The sequence below is a fragment of the Malurus melanocephalus genome, unplaced genomic scaffold, assembly GCF_030028575.1.
Source record: "Malurus melanocephalus ecotype Western Australia unplaced genomic scaffold, MMel_1.1 scaffold_11, whole genome shotgun sequence".
Lineage (NCBI taxonomy): Eukaryota > Metazoa > Chordata > Aves > Passeriformes > Maluridae > Malurus > Malurus melanocephalus.
This window is the reverse complement of record NW_026623243.1, coordinates 1,540,611-1,563,792: the sequence shown is the minus strand read 5'-3', so window position 1 is coordinate 1,563,792 and position 23,182 is coordinate 1,540,611. Positions and strand designations below refer to the sequence as shown.

Below are 23,182 nucleotides of genomic sequence, written 5' to 3'. Positions count from 1 at the left end.
ATTTTATATGAACAGGGTATTTGTGCCTCACTCTGAGTTATTTTTCTAATCTGTATCTGTATGTTAAAAATACAAACATTACAGGCCACTTGAAATCAAAATCCAAGTTGTAGAAAAGTGTGATGATTTTGTCCCACTTCTGGTTGTGTGTTTTTGCTACCACTGCCAGGGTCTTTATTGCTGTGCAATAAAGAGGGATTGAATGCTTCCCAAAAATAACGTGTTTTTAGGTTTCAGCTGAATCCCTGTCCTGAACTGGCTGAGTTTGCTGCTCACGTAACTAAATACTTTTTGACTTGCGGGAGGTACTGGAAAGACCCAAGACTGGAGAGGTGAGGGGGAGAAAGAAGACTTACYATTCAAAGTGATGGCAGCAACAGGTTTCTTGTTAGCAGGTAGGTTACCATCCTTGGTGTAACACCTGTGGCAAAAGCTTTACTATTGGGATCTTACAAAATCTTTGTGTAAATTTGTATTGGTGTATTATTGAGTCACAACTTGAGTGTGAAGTGTTGCAGTAAATGAGGTGACATCAGGMTCGCTACTGGTCACCAGTGGGGTCCCACAGGGCTCCATCTTAGGCCCAGTGCTCTTCAGTATCTTCATTAACAACTTACATGCAGGACAGGAAGGGATGCTAAGTGAGTTTGATGACACTAAATTGGAAGGAGCTGTTGGCTCCCTCAAAGGCAGAGASACYGTGACAAATTAGAGAGATGGGCAATCACTGATAAGAGAGAGAAGTGCCAGATTCTGCATGTGGGATGGGGGAACCCTGGATGTACAGACAGACTGAGAAATGAGATGCCGAAAAGCAGTGCCACAGAAAGGGACCTGGGGGTCCTGGTAGATGGAAAGTTGAATATGAGCCAGCAGTACCCTGGCAGCCAGGAGGGCCAACTKTGTCCTGGAAGGCATCAGGCCCAGCATCGCCAACTAGGCAAGGGAGGGGATTGTCCCACACTGCTCTGCRCTGGGGCAGCCTCTCCTCAAGTGCTGGGGGCAGTTTYGGGCACCACAAGAAAGATACAAAGCTGTTAGAATGTCCAAAGAAGGGCAAGGAAATGGTGAAGTGCCTTGAGAATGGCTGAGGTCACTTGATYTATTCAGTCTAGAGCAGAGGAGACKGAGGATRGACCTCATGGTGSTCTTCATTCTCACAAAGGGAAGAGCAGGGACTCATCTCTGAGATSAGTCCCTGGTGACAGGTCCCCAGGGAACAACATGAAGCTGTWTCAGGAGAGGTTTACATTTGCTACTAGGAAAATGTTTTTTATCCGSAGGATGGTTGAGCACTGAGATTAGCTCAGTTGGTTAAAGCATGGGCCTATAACACCAAGGATGTGGGCTCAGTCCCTGGATGGACCATTCATTTAAGTGTTRGACTTGATGATCCTTGTGAATCCCTTCCATCTCAGAATATTCTGTGACCTGGGAACTCAAGATATTCATTCTATGATTCTTTTGAAAGCTTTTGTGTGGAGATTTAAACTTATAAATCCCAATTAAAATATCCAAACTAGATCTAAGGGTACAGTGCAGGTTTGCCTTTACTCATTTTTTTTCAAGATCATTTTAGTAACATTCCTGCAAGTTTAAAKACAAGAATATAGCTGTATCATGAAACCCTGCAGTTTAATAAATGTTTATGTATGCACTAACATTACACAACATACTTGGTCATAGCTGTTTTTCTGTAGTTTTTAGGATATAAATTCATCTGTGACATCATTATTATGAATGATTAATTACAGCTTTATATAATCCTTCATGCACTTGGTATTGGGGAAGAAGGTCAGTATTCCAAAGGGTATTCACTCCAGAAACTATTTTCACTGCATTCTTTAGCACTGATTTTCCCCCCAACCATTATTACTATAATTATAGAAATTTTTATATTTTGAAAATAGAAAATGTGAAAAATGCTTTATTTTATTGGTTGGTTTTGAAGGACTTCAGCCTTGACAAAGGTAGAAGCTGGTCTTTTCCTAAGTAGAACCACTAGATGGCATTCCAGAAGAGGATTTTGCAGAAGTTAACGAACACTATTTTCACATTAGAAATATTAAGAGATTACAGACTTTAATGAGGGCCTATGCTGTCATATGAGTAATGAAAATTAATGCATAGGTAATAAGTATTGAGCTGACCTGAGAGGAATCARGATAAATTWAAAAAACCCCAAAGTTTKAATATGATACTGGCATGAAATACTGAAGTGGGGGGGAGAAAAAAATTTGCCAGAATATGGTGGCAACTCTTGGAATTCTTTTTCACTCTTCCATAACTGAGACATTTGCTGAACTCTTTTCTTGTTCAGTTATTTTCTCTACTTCTAAAGATGTATTTATMATGTGACTTAAAATAAGCTCATTAATTGTGTTCCAGGGGAGAGGAGGTTTTTTTTCTTGGTCCATAGCTGATGAAATTTGATATATGGCTTTTTAAAACTCAGTTTCACTGATGGAAGCGTACTCTCATTTTGCTTTCACAAATGCACATCGATGTCTTCAATAAAGAACCTAATTTATTTCAAGATGCATATGCTATCAAGGCATAATCTGAAKGCTGACTAATGATTTTGCTTGATTTTTCTCCTTTAATTGTTGGAAATACATGATGATGCAAAAGATTTTATCATATGTGGTAAGGTTTAGAGTTRACAAACTTTAGATTTTTAAAATACTTTGAGGTCATCTCATTGAAGTCATCATTGAGTCATCAGTGAGTGAAAAATTACTTTATCTGCAAGGATGGGACCTGATAGAGACAGAACCTGTTAGACCAGAAAAACAGTTTTTCCATCAGCAGAGTAGAGCAGCAAGTAGTGAGGGTTTTGCCATTAATAACCTGCCATCAATGCTGCTTAACCTATCCTGAGTGGCTGTGTTCTGRACCCAAAACCAATAGGTGATGAGTAAAAGCTGCTTTTTATTATTATTTTATTATTCAAGGTTTATATGCTRTTTTATTATAAAAATAATGAAAAATCATTGCAACTTGAAAATTAATTTGAATTGACTATATAATAGTGAGAGAGTGTCACAAATGATAGTATCTTTCTATAGGAGCAGTGGTGATCCTATTCTGGGAGTTCAATCCAGATTTTAGAAAAAAAGAGTCTTAGCAGTGGTAATGGGAATTTTCTGTCCTCTTGATGGGAAGCAGGCTCGCGTTCAAGAGTCTTACAATGTCTGTGAAACGTGGCAACAGTGCTCATGGCATACAGTTATTGAGTATCAATACAAATTCAATGTGTGCTAAAATGCTTTTTTCAGGATTCCCTGGAATTGCGACACAGAACTGTGYATTTCACATCTGAAAGTTGTGTGAATTGACTGTGTGTTTCCTGTAGCATGCTGAAACATTTGCAGGAATTGTGTCAGAAAAGGCACCTAAGAACCAGGAAATTAAAATTCATATGGTTTTCATTCTGATTTACATGTCTTTAATTTGCACTTAGCAGCCTCAGTCCTCACAMCACAGACCTTCCAGGGAGAACAGCACCATGAGGCACAAATCGTCTCACGGGTAGGCACTGCCACAGAACTCGGAAGTGATGGTGTGCGAGGGCTGGCAACACACACACTACACACTTTCACTATACACAAGAGTTCTCGGGGTTTAGTAAAACTTCTGCTACTATCTGTAGTATGAACTAAAAGGAATAACGGTGTTTTCATACATTCGTGCCGCTCTGGGCTGGTAAGAGCTCATCATCGTCCTGCTGAGGGTCACAGTAGGCACGGCACTGCCGGCGCGCCAGCACTGGGGCACTGCAGGCCGCCAGCAGGGCTGCTGCAGGTGCTGTGGGGCTGGAGGGAACCAKGGAGCTGCTCGTTCTTTGGCATCGCTTCCCTTTCCCTCTCCTCCGGGCCCTTCCCGTCCCTGGTGCGTTTTCAGTCAGCACGGCCCGCCCCGTTCCGCAGTACGCACGCTCCCGCTCCCCGCTGGCCCGGGCCGGTTGCCGTGGCTACCGCCCCACCGCCGTGGCGAGCAGCGCCCGCCCGGAGCGCCGCGGGGCCCGGAGGTGCTGCGGGGCCGCGGGGAAGTGGCGGGAGGGGGCGGAGGGGGCGGGGGTCCCACCCGTGCGCCAAAGGGGGCCGCACCCCCGGCCCCGGTGCACCCTGCCAGGGGCCGCACACCCGCCCGGGCGGATAACATCACCCGCTCCTGCCGGGAGCTCCGTCCCGGGTCCTGCGGGTTTGGTTGGGGCTTTTTGTGYTCAGGAATTTTGGGCTTGCCGTGTCATTTCAGTGGCAAGTCGGAAAACGGTAAAGGTATGCTGTCCCTGGCTAATGACTCCTTCGATCGTTCTGTTTTATAGGCAGAGAACGAGAGGTAAAAAGAACTGTGCCGGCTACCTGCCTTGGACTATTAGGTTTGGTCAACACCAGCCAGAAGTGCTTTCTTTGGTGGAAGCAAAGATCTCATGCTGTTCTCACCAGGTCTTTTTGGGAATAGATACAGGAGAAGCATTTCAGGATAGTAAGTTACCCATAAATCTGGTAGAAGAAATGTGCTACGATGTAGTTTATAATGGATCCTCTGATTATTCTTTCAGAAGGGTTAAAAGCATGCAACCAATGCTTTAGGAAATGGAAGATGCACCAGAAGGCTCAGGTGCATYGTCACAAGGAAAAGCAGTCGGAGAGACTGAGAATGGGGACCCAGCAGAGAAGCCTCCACTTTCAGAACCTGCAGGCACATCAGGGTCAGAGGTGGGCTGGGAGCAGCAGTCTCCTCAAGAGACGACTGGGCCTAATTTTGATGAAACTGTCCAGTCTCAGAATCAGRGATATTTTCCTGGAAAAGTCAATCAACAGGATTACCACATGCCTGATGTCATAACTGTTGGAGTACAAACAGGTAAATTCTGTTTTTGCATATGTATTGATACATATATATTTAATCTAGATGTTACTAAAAGAAACAATAATTCTATTTTGGAACTTCCATTTCAACAGACTCRGGTTCATTTCAAGAAGTAGTTGTAAAAATTGAAAGACCTACCTATAAGAAACCTTTTCTGGGTGGATTTAGGAACGTGTCAACAGGAGTGGAATTTCATAATGCAGGATCACAAACAAAACCCAMAAAACGACCTGACAAAGGAATTCAGTTATTTTCTAAGGAAACACAGGTAAAGGCTTTGTAKTATCTTTTTAGAATGTTGGTTTTGCCAAATGGAATAGAATGAGGACACTATTTCTGTTAGGAAAGAGGAAGTAAATCTGAAGTAAGTGTGCAAATGAAAGTATTTAGTGGATAAATATCATTAGTCTTGTGATTTTTATTAAAAATAGCTAATTTTGCCACTTACTGTRATGAGAAAAAAAATCTCTGTATTTTCTTCTTATCTAACTTGCATTTTCTTCCCAGACAGTTGTGGACAAAAATAAGCTACAACAAACAAGAAATACAACATCRACACAGATGACTAAAATTGGCCTTTATGTGTCAAACGTGACTGATAAACTAATAAGTCCTGGAAAGTATTTTACAGCAGAAGAATACCATAAACGTAGACTTGAAGCAGTAAGTCCTTATCTGTTTGAAACTGTATGTAAGGCAATATGTTATGAAGGTTATCTGAATATTTTATGAGTATTCAGTGTGTTCAAAGATTGAATTTAAAAGTGAACTGTAAAATGTCTTTTTATCTTCATCTTTTGTAATTTTTCAGCCACAGGGAATGTATGTGCATTTAATGACATTTGATACTTTGCAACATATTAAGAATTCTGAATTTATTATTTTCTGTCTTACAGTGACAGTTAAGTTTCCCTGTAGAGCATTAAGGATTAGAACAGGCATGTTCCTACAACATTCTCATGATCTCTTTGGAAGAACCTAAGCTACATGCTTAACATACGGCCTGAAATAGATGGARTATTGGGTTAGGATTTAGAAGGTCTGGATTCAGCTTTTGACTTTCGTGTTCTTTGTCTGTTTGGTTGTTTTTTTTTAATCAGACTTGGTAGGTTGCCTTGGGCAAACTGATCCTGTTTGGATTCTATTCAAGCTCCCTGCTTTGACACTAAAGTAGAAATGGGCTGTTCAAACACAGGCATTGGGTCTGTGGGGTTCTCTGGTGCACTGAGTTGCCTCATGAATGCAATTCAGATTACAGATTCCGCACGTTCATAGTGCAGAGGATACCATTACATTGCTTTTTGGAAACCATGTATCCCGTGACTGCACATCTAACTCAAATATGCCCTAAAATGTGTTAGGTGAGGCAGTGCTTTGTAAATGCTCTGGTTATTAATTTGATCACTGAAAGTAGGCAGTCTGAATCCAACTAAATGGAGAAACATTTGATTCCCCAAGTGCATAAGTAGAATTTGTATTGGTAATTGTATTGACATGGTTGGCAAGATCTGTGAAATTTTCTGGGTAGAAGTTTTCCGTAAGAACTTTTTAAACTGGTCRGCTTTAGCTGACAACAGTAAGCATCTTGTAGAAGTGGAACCCAAATGGGGAATCATTTCCTCAGGACTACTAACATGTTTTACTGTGGTTCTTAGTGGCACTTATTGACATCTGTAATGTATCTGTAGATCATTTATAATGTACAGTAGTGAGACACCAGCTTGATGTTGGCTCATGTTGATGGATTTGCACAGTGCAGTATAGGTCCATATTGAAATCCTATTTGAAGACATATTCAAGAGATGTTTTAGATTAAGATATTACTAGAGACTGTATTAGTATGATTTTATGCTTGATAGCTTTCAATGCTGAACAATTCTTGGTATCTCATGTTATTGATCTGACTAAACTGCTTGGAGTGCAAATGCTAGCTCAGGCAGCAGAAGGTGATCTTGTGCAGTATCTTCCCTTAACATATTGTGGACATTTCCCTAGTCCTCAATAGCTACAGCTTGGGAAGGTASATGATTTAATTTTCTTTTTATTTTAGTTTCTGTCATAATAGCATTAGTAATTTCACTTTGTTTACAAATAAAATGCAGTTGATTTTGTGTCTGTGTTGATTTTTGTGTCTAGAAATTTAAAAGAAATTTTGCAAATGTGTCTGCATTCCCACTATGTAAATTGGTAGTAAGATAAGGAAAACAATAAAAACAGTGCGTGGCAAAAGACATTTTTAAGGGGAGATTTGAAAAAGAAAAATGGATATTTGACTGTAGTTTATACTTTGATTTGATTATTTGGACCTAGTTTATCCACTGTATTCACTGACTAAGCTCCTGCAGTTACCCAACTGAGTAACCRTACTAGTGCTTAAACTACTAGTACATGACTGATTTAGTTTCAGTACAAGACAAATCTTAGAAAATGTAGTTAGGGAGCTGAAGAAAAGAATAGTTAAAAACAAAATATTCTGCTGCTTTGTTTGAAATTTTTGATTCTTTGGTATTGTATTACRTATAGGTAATAGTAATACAGAAATATTTCCGTCGTTGGTATGCTGTACGTTTAGTACAAATTCTGCTGGAAGAAAAGAGGTTGAGGCTGGCATGGGAGGCACAAGAAGAATTACGGAAAAAAAGGGAGAGAGAAGCACTACTGAGAAGGGAGTATGAGAAAAAACTGAACCCTAAAACAAGAGAAGACTTTGAGCTACTGTACCATGACTTGGAATGTAAGTTTTAAAGGGATATCCTTAAAATATCCAACAAAATAGTACAGTCTGTTTAAAACTTACTTTTTTACATGTTTTTATCAACATTTCCATTATTTTTTTCCACTTACAGYGGAACTTGTTTCAGTTTAAAATAATTATTTTACTTCCATGTATTACTAGAAACAGAAAAAAAGCCTTGATGCTCGAAAGCACTGTTCAGCAATAATTAAACATGCCTGTGTTATCAGCATCCAGCACCTTACAAGCTACTATGAGTAAAAATTATCTCTATCCCCACCAAAACCAGCACACATTTTTAGGAAATAAGTGGCTTGTAGAATATTGCTATTTGGCAGTTTTATTAACTTTTTTTATTTATGTCTAAAGTTAAGGTCAGCCAGAAGAACAAAAAGGGTTTTTTTTAAGATCAGAGTTACTTTGATCTTTTACTTTATATTTAAGATGCTGAAAACAATTCTGTGAAGAAATTAGTATTACGATCCATAATTCATCATTAGCTATAGACTTTTTTATAATGAATTAAATTTTTGCACAGAATTTTACAACATATGACAGAAGTTATTCCTTTTGTCTTAGTCATCATCTACTGATGCTTTTTCTTCTTTCTAATTTATTCTGTGTTTCACAAAACTGTGTTGTCAAAATTTAAAAATCTCTTAGGAGTTCCCCAGGACATCCTGAAAGACACACTTTTCATGTTCTTGGAGTAGATGATGTCTAAAASAGGCAGGCACCTCTAAACATTTCCAGAAGAATAGTGTGAAGACTGCAGATAATTGACATAAAACCTTACAGGAAAACTAATGTTGCAAATTGAAAAAAAAAACCTAGAGTATGTCCTTTTGGAAAAATAAAAACAATCAAAAGCTGTGGACTTGTACCAGCATATAATCAAACAGAAAGACAAATTTTAGTTTTTTACCATGTCTCTTTTAAAGCCAGAGGCTTATACTGTKACTTGTAACAACCCTTATGTTATCTAGGCTACAGTGTTTTGTGGTATAGCTCTTTGACAGTTTGGATATTGTAGTCCTTGTACCAGAACTGATCTAATGGATTACCTACTTCATCCTTCACCTTAAACCATCTCAGCTATTTCTGCAGTGGTAAACTGAGTATAAGTTTGGTAGCATGTGTTATTCATAGAGCTTAGGATCACGATTCAAGAATTCCCAAGTTRTACACTTATCTTTTACTGCTGTCATACTTTGTGTGGCATTGCACTCATTGCTTTGTCTGAATTAATAAATGATTTATAAATATCACTGTTCGTGACAAATGTAAAAATTATTGCCTGTTTTGAACTTCGTGACAAGCGTAAAAATTATTGCCTGTTTTGAACTTTGCAACTGTTGGAATGGTATCTTCTTGAGATTTGTGCTTTGTTTGGGGTTGTTAAACCCCCCTGCCCCTTTTTCATTGTAGATAGTTCACTTTTTACTTCCCAAGAATCAAGCCCTTTTAAAGGTATATCTGACTAAGTAATCAAAAACCAAGGTACTCAGATAGTATTTTTTTCCTTGACACTTATGAGAAGTCTTAGTATTTGGCATCCGATATGCTTCCAGSCTAATGTGCTATCAGATGTATGATCYTTTTTTCTTTCTTTCTTTCTTTCTTTTTKAAGTGTGAAGAGTCTTACTTGCAATAGAAACAACCAAGTTCAGTTCAAGTTATGGAAGAGTGCTGATTTTCACAGTATTTTTGGATTTGAAACTTACAGTTATGCAAGTGTCTCTTGCTGAATTTAATGACTTCGGATTCACAAATAATAAAACTTACAGCTAAGCATGTTCAGGAATTTCATATCTAGGCAACCTGAAAAAAAAGTGGCACTTCAGAACAAATCCCAGTATTTGAAATTTTTAAAAAATATTTTATTAAAAATAATGGCCTGATATCAATCTCACTGTTTAGTTGTTGTTTACTGGTGTTGACTAGTTGCTTCTCTACATGGAGATTTGCAGTTRTGCCCTTCATTTTAATAGAGCTTAATGATTCTAGGAAGTTGGGGTGTTTTCCCTACCTGCATTCCCTCCCCTACATTCTTATASTGCCAACAGTCTACACAAGCTAAATCATTGCAACAGTAATAAAATGAGACTATTCTCCAGGGATCTGTGAAAGTTATTGCTTCAGTCACAACAGGGTTACTATTACAGGGTCAGCCAGTACAGGCAGTTCCTGGTGGTACAAAATCTTGCCTGTTGACTATATAGTGCAAATGAGATCTAGCTATTTATTCAACACATCTGCATATAGGCATTTATTATTTATTTGAAAAGTGTGAACTATTATGTTTTATAAAAACTGGAATAAAAAATTATAATGAGTAAAATCTCTGCCTGTAGAAGAGATAATCTGCCTATAGATAATCTAAGAGGGGTGTTTTAACTTGATTGCATGTATATATGGAATCAAAAGGTCAGCTTCTTCATTTCTGAAAGTATAAAATTGCTTACCATATTTGTTAGCTCCACCGTAGAAGTTGCTGCCCCCTTCAGGCATAATAAAGCTTCATGTAAATTAATTCTATARGATGTTCTTGTTTGCTGAATTTGCTTTATTTAAAATATCTATCTTTGGGTTCTCAGAACTTTTCAGACAGCTGTCATATTACAACTTGATGAGCCTTAAGGAAAAGAATTGAAATGTTTAAAAATAACATAAGGTATTGTAGATAAGAAGCCACAGGCAGAAAATAAGCCTTCCTTCTTTCCCTCCTTCTGCCTCTAATCTTACCTGATCCAGGATGTTACAGGTTTTTCAGTGCACCACATATTGGATTGTTTTATTTTACATTTTTGCATTTGCATAACTGTTCTGGGATGATAACAACACTCTGAGGCATTATTCAGGAATGTTGATGTTTTGGATCTTATAACATTCCCTACAAAACTCCAGAGGTATTTGAACTGGATCAGGCTCTTCAGAGAAGCCAAGAATTGTTACAGGATATGCAAAGGCAGTAAACACAGTTTGATTTTACAAACAGATTTCTCTAAAGCCATGTYGTCTGTGTATTGGCAGCGTGTTATGGGTCAGATTCTTATGCTGCTCTCTTGACCATTCTGTTCCTTCTGTGGCCACTTTCTCCCACTTGGGGCTTTATATTGTAGAAGAGGAAAGGAAAAGTAAAGCAGTGACTGTCCAATTATTAATGTACATTCATCTGCCTTGGATGGCAAAAAGTAATACCACTGCAATTATCCAGTGTAAGGCCTGGAGTGCTAAATGTGACTGTCAATCAAGTTATATCTTGGTTTTAGAGGACATGAAGCTTCTTTAGATTTTACTCATTTATGCAGGGAGAAGCAGTAATATTCTCAGCACTGAGTACTAGTGGTACCACAATCAGCTGCAGCCATTTCATCTCACATTTCCACAGGAGCTAAATGCTTTTTCTCACATAGAGCTCCTTTTTCTCCTACTCATCCTTGGGTATGGAGTACAATTTGGCAGTCTGGAATTGATGTACACACMCAAACTCTCACAGAACATCTGTATGATTTACATTGATTTCTGGGCCATCTTGCATGTATTGAAAATAGGCATAACAGTCAATTCCCTAAAATGGAAACTGGCTTTCAGTGAATATTCAAAGAAAAGTCACTTATGTAGTTTCTTAAATATGAAAGAAGAAATCTCACTGGAAAGCATCTTGTAAAAAATAACCCAAATATTTTTACATGCAGTATGGTTGCAGGAGGAGACTGAACGAATTAACCAAACTCTTAGTGGAGCTGAAAGGAAGACAGCACTTTGTGCACTTCTGGAAGAAGAGACAGAGCTCATTGCTTGCATTGAGATGCACAGACTGCATGCCAATGTGGAGAATCAACAAAAAGCAATACTGCACCTTCTGAAAAAGGTCAGTGATTAGGCTGATCATAAAGAATACCAAAGTACAGGAACAGAAAATACAACTGCAAAGTACCAAAAATAACTTCTGTCGCTTTTAACATTAATGTCCATTTACTATCCAAATTATGTGGTTGTTCATGCCARTACAATTCAGTCAATTTCTTTTTCYAAGCYRAGAATCTCATAGCTCTCAGATTGATTGAAGGTTGACCAGTGCATCATTAAGACTGTTATTTGTAAAAAAYAAAACCAATAAATTTTAAAAAATATAATAAACATGTTCTCTTTCAGAAAGTAAATTTGTCATTAATTTCCCAACTGAGCATGGGCCTCTGGTCATCATTTGTGTGTCTTTAATGAAAGAATTTATTCTGTTTTCATGCTTAAAGAAGAACTTCAAATCTGATACTGAACTCAGTTATAAAATCACTACTTTAGTTCCATTAGCACTTTAACTTGAGATTTCATTCTTGTATAATCTTGGGGATGATATTTAAGGCAAGTGTTCTTCATTCTTTACTCTATTAAAAAAAATCCATATTTCTTCATTTACAAAGATGATTTAAAATGGCATTAAATTCAATGGGATCTTAATGTAAAATACAAAAACCCTTATCCTTTTAGGTAGACATCCAGCAATCCATCCCCTCAGAAAAAAAAGTAATAGTTTATTTTCTGGCTGTTTTTTGAAGTATGTGACATGACTTTGAAAAGAAATACTGCTACAGAAATGGTTTTTAGGTATCTAATATTTTTTTATTATTGTTTTTAAATATTGTCTATTTAGTGCTCAAAAGTAAAAATGGTGGTTTTGTCCAAAAGAGACTTTTTTTCATTCTTTTTATTACTGATGCAGGGGAACTGTACTGTATATGTGATTTGATAAAATCTATTATATTTCTAATTATTACCAAATTGCTTATCTGAAATGTTGGTGAAACTGTAACCCCATTTATTGCTGTGGTGTGWTTGTTTTCTATTTTACTGCTTACAAAAATGAAAAAAACCCCAGAAAATGAAATAATTAGGACTATTATGCAAGCCTTGAATCATTTCTATGATTAATGTTTGCTTCTACTACTTACAATCTATTCTGTTACCTTCAAAGAAAAAGAAGYCTGGAACAGTCAAGACAAATAATATTTCTCTCTTAACTGACTCTTGTTACTTTTCCCTTAAGGACTTATTTCCAATGTCCTGCCCTGTACAGATTAATTCCAGCACATATTCTGACAAGCTGTACAGTTTTCTTACATCTAGAATCAGAAGCAAAATGTTCTTCAGTACAAGGATTCTCAGTGACAGTTGATGTTTGGAGATTCAGGACACACATCAGAGGCAACAGATGTCCTGTCTTTCCAAACAGTGGACATTTTTCTGAAGCAGTTACTACTAATTTATTTATTCCTATTTTAAATGTATAAATTATGTTTTTAATGAAAGAGACTGTATTCTTTTTATTTTAAAATCTAATGAGCTTCTGAACTAGTGCAACTTTTCATGTTTTTTATCATGTCAGCTGTAGGGTTTTGAGTGTTGTTCTAAACTGTTGATGTAGATAACAGCTTTACTCAGAGGCAGAGAAAGTAACAATTTCTGCATTTTAAAAAATATAAATATAGTTTTGTAAATCTCAAAATTAGATGGTTTGCTATGACTGTAACAGTGCAATTTAAGCACTTTAAATTACAGAATGAAATTTAGTTTTGAGTGCTTGATTAGGGATTATTCAGTTTTTCTTGAACATTGAGCTGGTCATGTTGATCAGGACACTTTCCAGTTAAAGCTGGAATAACACCTTTCACATCTGAAGGTTGCAAGCTGCAACAGCCAATGTGGTATGAAACTTGCTTCTCCATGGAAACCTTTGTTCTTTCTTTCAAGCATGTAACCCCATAGGCATGTGTGCTCGTACAAACGTTGCTACTAGTTGTGTGTGCACTAAGTTCTAGCGGGTTCTTCTTTAGGCTGAGCTCATTCTTCTTCAGCATTTGTACTTTGAAGAGGAAGTATTTGATTAAGCTTTTATACGGCCATCGTATTTCCTTAAAGAAATTTGTGTCATTGTAAACTATCACTCAGTTCGTACCTTTCATGCTTTGAGCTATTTCTGCACATGTCCGRTGGAGTTTTTTATTTTACTTACCTTTTTCTCTCTGTCTGTGGTGGTGTATTTCTCTCCTCGGGCACTTTTTCTGCTTTCATGCGTTGGCAGCAGAATGTAGTTGTAGTAGCCTTGCTTTCTGAAGTAATACAGATAACAGGATTATTGTAAATTCCACAGCATTGCCAGCAGACTAAAAGACAGGAACAAGCTGAAGAAGATCTCAAAGTTTTCATTTTTCTGATGTCAGTCTGGAGTACAGAAAAAATATTCATGAAATGAAAGAACTTGTGATTCTTTCTTTTTTAAGTAAAAAGCTGTATATTATTTTTACATCTTAAAATATTTTTATGTCATACCCATATATGATAAGGTAGTAAGAAAAAATGCAGAAGTTACAGATATAATTTCAAAGAATTAGTTATAATAACATAATTGTTCTGTGTTGAGGGTTATTTGCAGAATGGGATGCCAAGACTGCTTGTACATATTTGGTTTGCAAATTTTTGAAAATAATCTAATTTTACTACTTCCTATGGTATACTCTGGCCACTGATTCTTCCTAGCATAAGCRAATGACCTTTCTGTGTTATTATAAGTTATTTCATTGAAGAGGATCAAATATAGGTACTGAATTAACTACTACATGGAAAACAGTGGTCTGTCCCAGTCTAACATACAAGGGATTGACACCAAGATAGGCCTTCTCAGTTGCTGTGAATTTTATTGTTTGCAAAATGTGGGGTTTTTTTGGTTTTTTGTTTGTTTGTTTGCTTGTTGGTTTTTAAAAGAATTTCTAGTATTTTACAAAGATAGTGAAACAATGAAGATACACTGTAATGCTCCCTATTTATGACAGAGAGAAAATGGCCTCATAATTTTACAGAAATTCAAAGATTTCACTAAGGAATTAAGAGTTTGTTGTTTCAGTTTTTTTTTAACTAATGTYTGTTTTTTCTATTGCATTTCTTAGTTTTGGTTCTGAAATGTAACCTCTGATTAGCRATATCTCCTTTAATTATAGTTCTACCCCCACTGATAATGTAATTAAATGTGAGTAATTGAGTGTTATATCCTTTTAAAAATTATTTTGCCTTTTTGGCCTACCGAGCTTTATAGTTTATTTATTTAAAAGTGAGGAAAACTCTGTTTTGATTGTGGTGCTAACAAATCATATCTGATYGTGTCAGTGCTGGGGTTCATGTCCAGAAAACTACTAGGCATATGAATGCTGCATGAAGTGTTGCTGTTGTTAACTCACACTGAGTCTGCAAGGTGAAGTATGTGAGTGTTTGTGAACACTTAAGTTCCAAATATAGTGAAAGAGGATAATTAATACACAGAATGAGGTTTCAAATACCTCTCCCAGTTAGGAAAAGGAAATGGAGTTAGGTAATGATGGGGAGAGGCTTTTTAAAACTCTTTTTCTATTGGAATTGGATACCTAACTCCTTATGTAASAGTGTGATTTGCAACCAAAACCAGTCTTCTGGAAAGAAGAGAATGGTTGGACTTTTCAGACTCAGTGGGGCAATACTTCTTACTGTCTATACAAGTTAAAGATACACAAAGGGATAATTGAAACATAATGCATRTGGCATGTGGTTAAGTTAGCAAACAAGCCAGGTGAAGTATCTGATAGACTGTAAACACATACCTTGCCCTATCTCTAACAAAGTGTATTGCTTCTATCTGTCTCTGCAACTGGCATAAATAGAACAGTTCCCTGGAGATATTTTTTACTGCAGTAGACTTTAAGGTCTTAAATTTGCAATCTTTACACAGTCAACAGACSTATTGATTTTTACTGATAGTTTGAAGGGATTTATGACTGCAAGGTGAAATACAGAGCAAATGTATTCTAACACTACTGTCAGTAAATTCACTTCAAAGAAGTAGAGCATATCCSTATAGGAGAATATTATTTGCTTTTAATATCCTGTAACTCGAAATTTTCAAGACCTGCAGCTTAAAATAAAGTGTGCAATTGAATAATTGTTCTGGTGGAAGATGTGCTATATCAGTATCAAGAACAGAATTAGCCTTTTGCATTAGTCAAGCATTAATACTAGGTCCTTATTTGCTGTGATGAAAGGTGATGTAACATAATGCAATTATTCAGCTGGTGGTTGGATTTTAATAGCTCAGAGTTCTATACATTGTTTCTGAAGTGTGCACAACCTAGGAGATGGAAAGCATTTGATGGAAGAATCACTGAAATGGCTACGCAGAGCTCGCTGCGTGGTAAAGAACTACTTGAAATGTACATCAGCATTAGTGCAAAGGACATCCCAAAAGATGAGAGAAGATCTGTGCTGTTAGCACTCAAATGTATMGTGAAGGTAAGTTTTATTTTTCTGGTTTTGTTTAGCTTGAAGCTGTACTTTCCAAAGATGCTGTCACTTAATTATGTTGCACAAGCAATGCTGCTGCTGCTGGCAGATGAGTGCCATGATGATGGGCTGGCAGCAAGAGAGCCTTGTGTACTACATGGCACGAGAGTGTAATTTGCATTCCATTGTCTAATTTGCATTTAGACATACTCTAAATTTTTATTTCACTTTGTCATGTGCACATTTTTCTTCAAATCATGTTAGAATTTTAACTCCATGGTTTTAGAATTCTTTGTATATTAATACATAATACAATTTTAGTACAAAGTTTAGTTTACTWCTTATAGCAACCTTATGAGAACCATGGCAGAAATGTACATGGCAATTACCATTTATTTTTTCTCGTTTTTTAAAAATATTGTTTAGAACCTTATCTGTCTCTTGATTTGGATATGGGTAGCAAATATTGTTTTTTTTCTTCTTCTCTTTGCCCCTCACACCTTGCCCTCACTGTTGCTGCTAGTGTTCCCAATGAATTAGAAACTTGTTGCATTTTTTTAGTTTTTCATAGTAGTTTTATTTGTTTATTCACATATAAAAAGAATGAGTTCCAAGGTCCTTTCAGGATGATGCTCTTGACATCAGCCWAGAATAGAATGCGGCTTCCTGCTCTTATTAAAACAAACAAACATCTTGCTGTTTGTTTTAGTGGTGCCAGTATTTGATCTAAAGTCAGTATGGCATTGGGAGTACTGCTGGTTTATGAATTCTTGCTCATCTTAATACAAGTCAATAYTGTTGTAGTGAACAAGTGAATTTCTGTAAATTAGCACTCTTTTTTACCTGAGATATCACTGAACTCATTTACCTCTTATATCTCTCTCTCCGCAGAACCTTCTATCATGCATTTGAAATATTGAAGTGACTAATTTTCAGGCATACTGTCAAAGTCCCCCATGCCTTTTGGGTGGTGGATTTTTTGGGGGTTTTTGTGGTATTTTTTTAAACCCACATTACATCTCCAATCTCATAGCCAAAGGGAGCTTCTTAGGGAAATATTTCTTTGGGCTTTTGAAGACTTAAAAATTTTGCACTTGTTGTGTACCTCTGCTAAGCATTTTTTAGTGCTTTCAAGCTTACAGTTCCTCACAGTTTTGCTATATATATACACATCCCTTAAAACAGAATCTGTAAGCATTCTCACTTTTGTRGTTCTTTACAATTATTTTATTGGAGACACTGAGACACTAACAGGTTCTGTGAATGTGTTCTTACATGAACATACAAAGATATGAATGGTAAAGGCATGGAATCCATAATTTCCTTTCATATCTGCATTGGATTATTTTGCTTGTTTTCTTCTTTATTGTTGTGGAGTTTATTTTCCTTTTTCTCTTTTTTTTTTCAGGAACATGACTGTAAATTAACACAGGAAATAGTGGCATTAATTAACAGGGAACTTGATCTTATGTCAAGAGGGGTGAAGGAATGCAACTTGGAAGGACTGAGGAAAAGAATTTGTACATTATTTCTTCAGTATGTTAAAATTCCAGAGTTTAACCCTGAAGTTGCTAGGTTACTTAAGGTATTATTCTTATTCTGCAGCCTGACATAGTGGCCATTGAATTAAAGAGAAGGGGAATGGAAAACATTGAAAGCTTTTTTATTTTACATTTTGCTGTAGAATTGATGGGGGAGTTTCTCAAGAAGTAAAATGTAGCAAGTACATAGGCTTTACACAAACAAATTTATGTAGTCATATTAGGGAGCATGGGGCATAGGCGTGATTATAAGAACCTGACGAGTGGCCGGTAGCATTGACAGAGTCCAGGCACTCCTGTGTTTGAAATAAAAAATCTGAAAGTTATAAATGGTAGATCTTATGGGATGGTATCAGTAAAATGTAATAGCAAAGGGGTACCAATACACTGAGAGATCAATTTGTGTTTTTTCCACTGCTCAAGAGGCAGCATGCCATGCATCCTTAAAGGAAGAACATTGTCAAAGTCATGTCCAGTGAGCTTGTGCCTAAGCAAGAACTGTTCCAGACTTGTGTTGTAGAATCAGTTGCTACTCATCTTTGCACCAGTGTGCAAAGAACATGTGGTCAGTTTTGTGTGATTGTTTTTCTTTTCTGACTGCAAATTACAAATAAAAATATGATTCACCATCATATGTTGCTGCTTTAAGTAGCAATGTCTATTCTGCATCTGTCAGAAGATTCCTCACACAGTGGTYCATGTTGTCTCAGGAGTAGAGAATCTTTCAGATTTAGATGCAGATGTTAGATTTAGAGTCAACTTGCAGTTATTTTTATGCTAGGTTTATTAGCAGATGCACCATAGCAGAGATGAAGATTRTCATCAGACTACTCAAACTATCCAGTTATGGACTTGGTCCCTCTGCACAGACTACATTACATTCTTTCCAGAACYCATGAAGGAATATGGGGATGAGGAGGTTGCTAGCAAATTCAGTTTATTTTCGTCCCCTATATTTTTGAGCATGTGGGTCTGATGATTTTGAATTCTTATACCCATAATCTCAGAGTTTTATCTCTGACATAAAGGGCAGATTCTACATGAAAAATTAAATGCAGAAAATTTAGTTCCTGTTTTTTCTGTGTTGTCACCTTTCCAGAATGGCTGACAATATGCATACATAAAAGCACCAGGAAGAGCACTGGAACATAATGCTTAGGATCTTCATATAGCTTAAAAATGAACTGACAGATTTATATAACTGATTTTAACAAGTGCAGTAAGAAAATAGWGAGAATTTTGATATCATATCTAAGAAATATCACAACATTTTATTGGGTATTTTAAAATAAATGCTACTAGCTTTTACATATTAAAATACTGGCATAAACATATGTAAAATGTATTCTGACAGTGTTAGAGTGACATACAAGTAATACAAAGATACCTTGTGGTAAATTAAATTTTCTCTTTTATTTTTTAGGTTCCACAAGATCCCTTACAGCTTTATAAAAACATTTACTTCTGTCACAGCTGCGAAAATTACTTACCATCTTCTGAGTTTCCCATTCCTTCAAATTCCCGCACCATTGGCAAATGTCGCTCATGTTACCAGCTTGATAATGAGGCTCGGCTACGAGAAGCATATTACAAGTATAGACTTATTCTAGAAAGTCTCAGGAAGGCTGAAGTTGATTATCAGGATGACAGTAAAATTGTTTTCCTAGTTCAGGTACTGTTGGAAAGAACATTGTTAATAATAGTAGCCAATGGCTTTGRCTGTATGTCCTTTATTTTGTGTATGTTGTTGACTGGTTGAGAAATAGGCTAAAAGCTACAATTTCTTCCTTTGATAAAGGATGTTCCATATCATAAAGAAGCTCTTGAAACAGAGGTGTACTTTTAAAGGTGGTTTGCAAGCTAKACACTAAAAGAAGTCTAGCTGACAGATCAAAGAATCAAATGTCCCAGAAACTATGCTAAAGTAGATGTKTATGTCTGGATACTCTTCAATCTAGTGATCATATGGCATATGCATAGAAAATTTTTATTTACCCAAAACTTTAYTTGGATTTTTATATGGTTGCAAGAYTTGTAGAATGAAACATGCTTCTTCCTTTTTAACCCTGTTTTTCATTTCAGCTTCCAGATATGCAGTACTTGATTGAGAAGATATGGAATGGTCGGTCAGTTCTCAGTGCCTGCAGTGACCTGTATGATTTGGTTATGGTCAGGTGGGATAAGCAGCAGGAGTGGTCTCCATGGAACACTATTCTCCTCACCAAAACAGAGGCTGATGCACATCTTAAGCTAATTGACCTTCAGCAGGTAATATTCAATGAGCTTAATTTTTCACATTATTTATTGTATGTTTTAATAGAATCCTTTGGCTAATTATGTTGGGCCAACTTTAGTTGTTATACTTGTCCATGTTTGAATTGGCTCATTGTGACTACTTAAATGTCACTATTTGTTATTTGAATTGGTTCATTGTGGCTATTAGTATTAGGGATACTGATCCAGAAATCATCTAACATGTACAGCTCATTCCGTGTACCTGAACTCTTTCTTCTTGCTCTGATTCTCCCTCCTGAAATGCAAGAAGCTAAGTGGCCTTATTCATGCTGAAAACCCACTGAAAAACAGTGCCTTGCATGTGCTCTTCCCTCAGATCAGATCAGATCAGACAAGAGCTAGCCTGGATGAGAAGCATATTAAAGATTGGCCATAAATACTATGACTTATGTGTGCCTGTGCTCTTGCACATGCTCTGGCCTCATTAGTTTCTGGTCTTATAAATTTCTCATCAAATAGCAGAATGGCTCTTTGTCTAGAGCTTATCCATTTGATGTCATAAAATTTGTCTCTCTTACGTAGATGTCATCCAAGTATCCTTTACAATGTAATCTTATAGTTTGCAATTAAGCAATAGAAACGTAATTTCTCTTCTAAACTAAAAACATTTAGGATTGTATTAAAGTCATAATCAAAACTGTATTTTTATACCAATCTCCCAAAATTCCATATCTAAACATGGCAATCTGTTAAATATCACTCCACTGAACATCATATGTTAAGAGTATTTACTTCTGTAAGCATGGGAGCATCCTGTGAGCTGTGTTTGTTCTGCAGTTAATAATGGATTATTAAGCCTTTCAGCTCCAGATTATTGATTTGTGTAAGTAGTGATCTGCAGTCATTGTTGCCTACTGTTCTTTTGTTCAGGGTGTTCTTAATTCAATTTTTAACACAATATSTGTGCATCAAAAATTCAGCTTGAGCTGTTATGTATTGCCCTTCTTTTTGGAAGTCTTAAGAGGATGTGATAGCTAAACTGACAGAACAAATTAATTGCTCCTTTGAAAGTTTTACTCTATGGATGAAATATATCACGGAAATCTAAAGGCAAAAGGAACTCTTCCATCCATTATATTTTGTCTTCAAGCAAACAGGTTTATGTGAGCATTAACTTTAGAAGGTAAAATCAGTTTCAAGCTGTAAATCCCAGTATTGACTCCTCTGCCTCATTGTGAGTCAACAAGACTGTTCAGATAATCTGAATGTAGTGATGCCCCTCAGCATCCATCAGTTTCTGTTACCAGCATTATGACTGGCTGATTAAGCACTTCTCTGTTTTGATGGCCTAAGTTTGGATGTCATAGTCAAAGAAATGCCATTAACTTGATTAGGTCCAGAGGTCCAGTGGATGGGGGAGTTAAGTCACAACAGGTAAGCAGGCCTAAAAGTCATGAGGTACTTTTTTTAGCTCCTGCAACAAAAATAGAAGTGAACCAGCTGTAGTGAGGAGTCACCTTTCTTCACTGGTAATGACCAAATCTTTGTTTCAAAAAAACCGAATGTGAAATAAGGAAAATAGGGCAAAGATAGAATTTGAATAGTTACAATTTGAATCTTGYTTCTCATTCACTGAAACAAAAAAGCCCTCTCAAGCTGTTAATTTAATGGCAATTATTCATGATGATGACTACAGCAATAACAAAGGGCTTTTTTAGCTAAATATTCTGGTTATTTATTAGATCATCCAATCTACTAYTAATCATTAGAAATTTGGGAAAATGTCACTGCTGCATGCAAATGCTGACTGCAATGCTTGCTGCCATGGTTAACTGTAAATAACAACTCTGATTCTTATCAAGGAATGTCCCTCTAGTTTTCACCTTGCAAATGTTRATATCTAAGCATTGCCTTACTGAATTTTCAAATGTAAGTACAAATGTTCTTACCTGAAAAAAAGAAATAAGTAAGTATTATCTTGAATGGATAAAAAAAGTTATTCTGGTTTTAAAACATGACTAATATTTCACAAGGAATGATTTTCACTACTGGGTCATAAGATAGCAGTATAGAAAGACAAAATATTTCATTGTGTATGTATACAAATAAGCTATCTGCCTTGGTTTATTAAAGTGACATTTATAATGTCTAAAACATGTAAAAATATTTATAATGTCTAAAACATGAAGCAAACATAGATTTCCAGATATTTTATTTATATTTATGGGATTTTAATTTATTTTTCTTTCAGGCTTATGAAGCTCCATTTATTGACATAATAAAGCAAAGGCATATCCGGGCAAAAAACTACTTTGCTCAGATTCCTGCGATGTCATCATTTTTGCGTAGAAATGCAAATCAGGCTAATGCAAATTCCTACAAAAACCATAATTCTTCGAAGTTAAAGAAGTGAACTAAATTATTAATACCATTTCCTAGGTTTTAAAGAAATACACTTTTTTGTCAATACCTTAGTTGTATTTCACAGATCAAAATAAATTTCTGARGATAAAATAATTTGATCTCAATCCGTTAATAGAACTGCATTTCAAGTTTTGTAATATCATAAAAAAAATAAAATGTTGTTAAAGAGCTTTGCAAATTCTCAATTTTTAGAGCAATGATTAKTTTTCTGTGTATTACTGCATTGCTTGGAACATTCTGTGTGCAGTGTAATATTCCTGCTGGGCAAATTCTGTTAATTCTTTGTCACCCTTTAATTAGAAAAATAATACTATAGCACTCTATTAAATTTATTTTTCTTGTTCAAGCATGTCAGGTAGAAAACCCTTCCAACCCTGGACTCCTGCTGAACAACGAAATCGTTATCCCCTTGCAGATGTACCTGCTTTGCACTGCAAACATTTGTGCAAAAGAATAACTTTACTTTTTACAGCTCATCTAGATGGTCATAGTGGAACTGCCAGCATGTAATTATTGTATCCAAGATCTTGAAATTATTGTAATTATTATAATTTTAATATCATAATCTGAAATACACAGTTCAGACTGTTTGAAACATGTTTATTTTTGAAGAATTTGTATTATTTGAAGAAGTAAAGTTTCTCCATAACTAAAAAAGTTTATGTTTGATTATAGTTACAGAGAAAAACATGATATGGCATAAATTCAAAAATCCAACAGAAAGTTGGAAGGTTCGTCTTGAAATCTCTATTATAGATGTGGTTTTAACTCAGCCTGTTGCTCTGATAAATGAAACTGTCTAGGAAAAAGCAGTAGCATTTACAAAGAGAAATAAACAGCAGAAAACTGGATTGACTCCCCAACAGAACATGAACTGTAGAAATGGTACCTGGCTGACCAGTGCATTTTAACATCAGTGGAACCTTTCCATTGATTTTACAATTACATTCAGAATTTTAGTTTAATTAAATTCTGGATTTTAGTTCAGTACTGAGCTAATTGTAGAATTGCAGCACATGAGCATTCCAGTTGACTTACATACTTTCTGAGATCTGTGCCTTAAGACAGG

At 36.2% G+C, this 23,182-nt stretch overlaps 1 protein-coding gene across 1 annotated transcript; it reads left to right on the top strand.

Annotated features, from left to right (window-relative positions):
- The first annotated feature begins 166 nt into the window (after positions 1–166).
- IQUB (IQ motif and ubiquitin domain containing) lies at positions 167–23,182 on the top strand. The gene is made up of 11 exons (XM_057378574.1): positions 167–4,030; positions 4,328–4,869; positions 4,968–5,143; positions 5,383–5,538; positions 7,399–7,609; positions 11,308–11,483; positions 15,752–15,922; positions 17,322–17,498; positions 18,878–19,126; positions 19,537–19,722; positions 21,941–23,182. Exons 2-11 carry the CDS (start codon positions 4,599–4,601, stop codon positions 22,100–22,102), a joined length of 1,935 nt encoding a protein of 644 aa, XP_057234557.1. The 5' UTR covers positions 167–4,030; positions 4,328–4,598; the 3' UTR covers positions 22,103–23,182.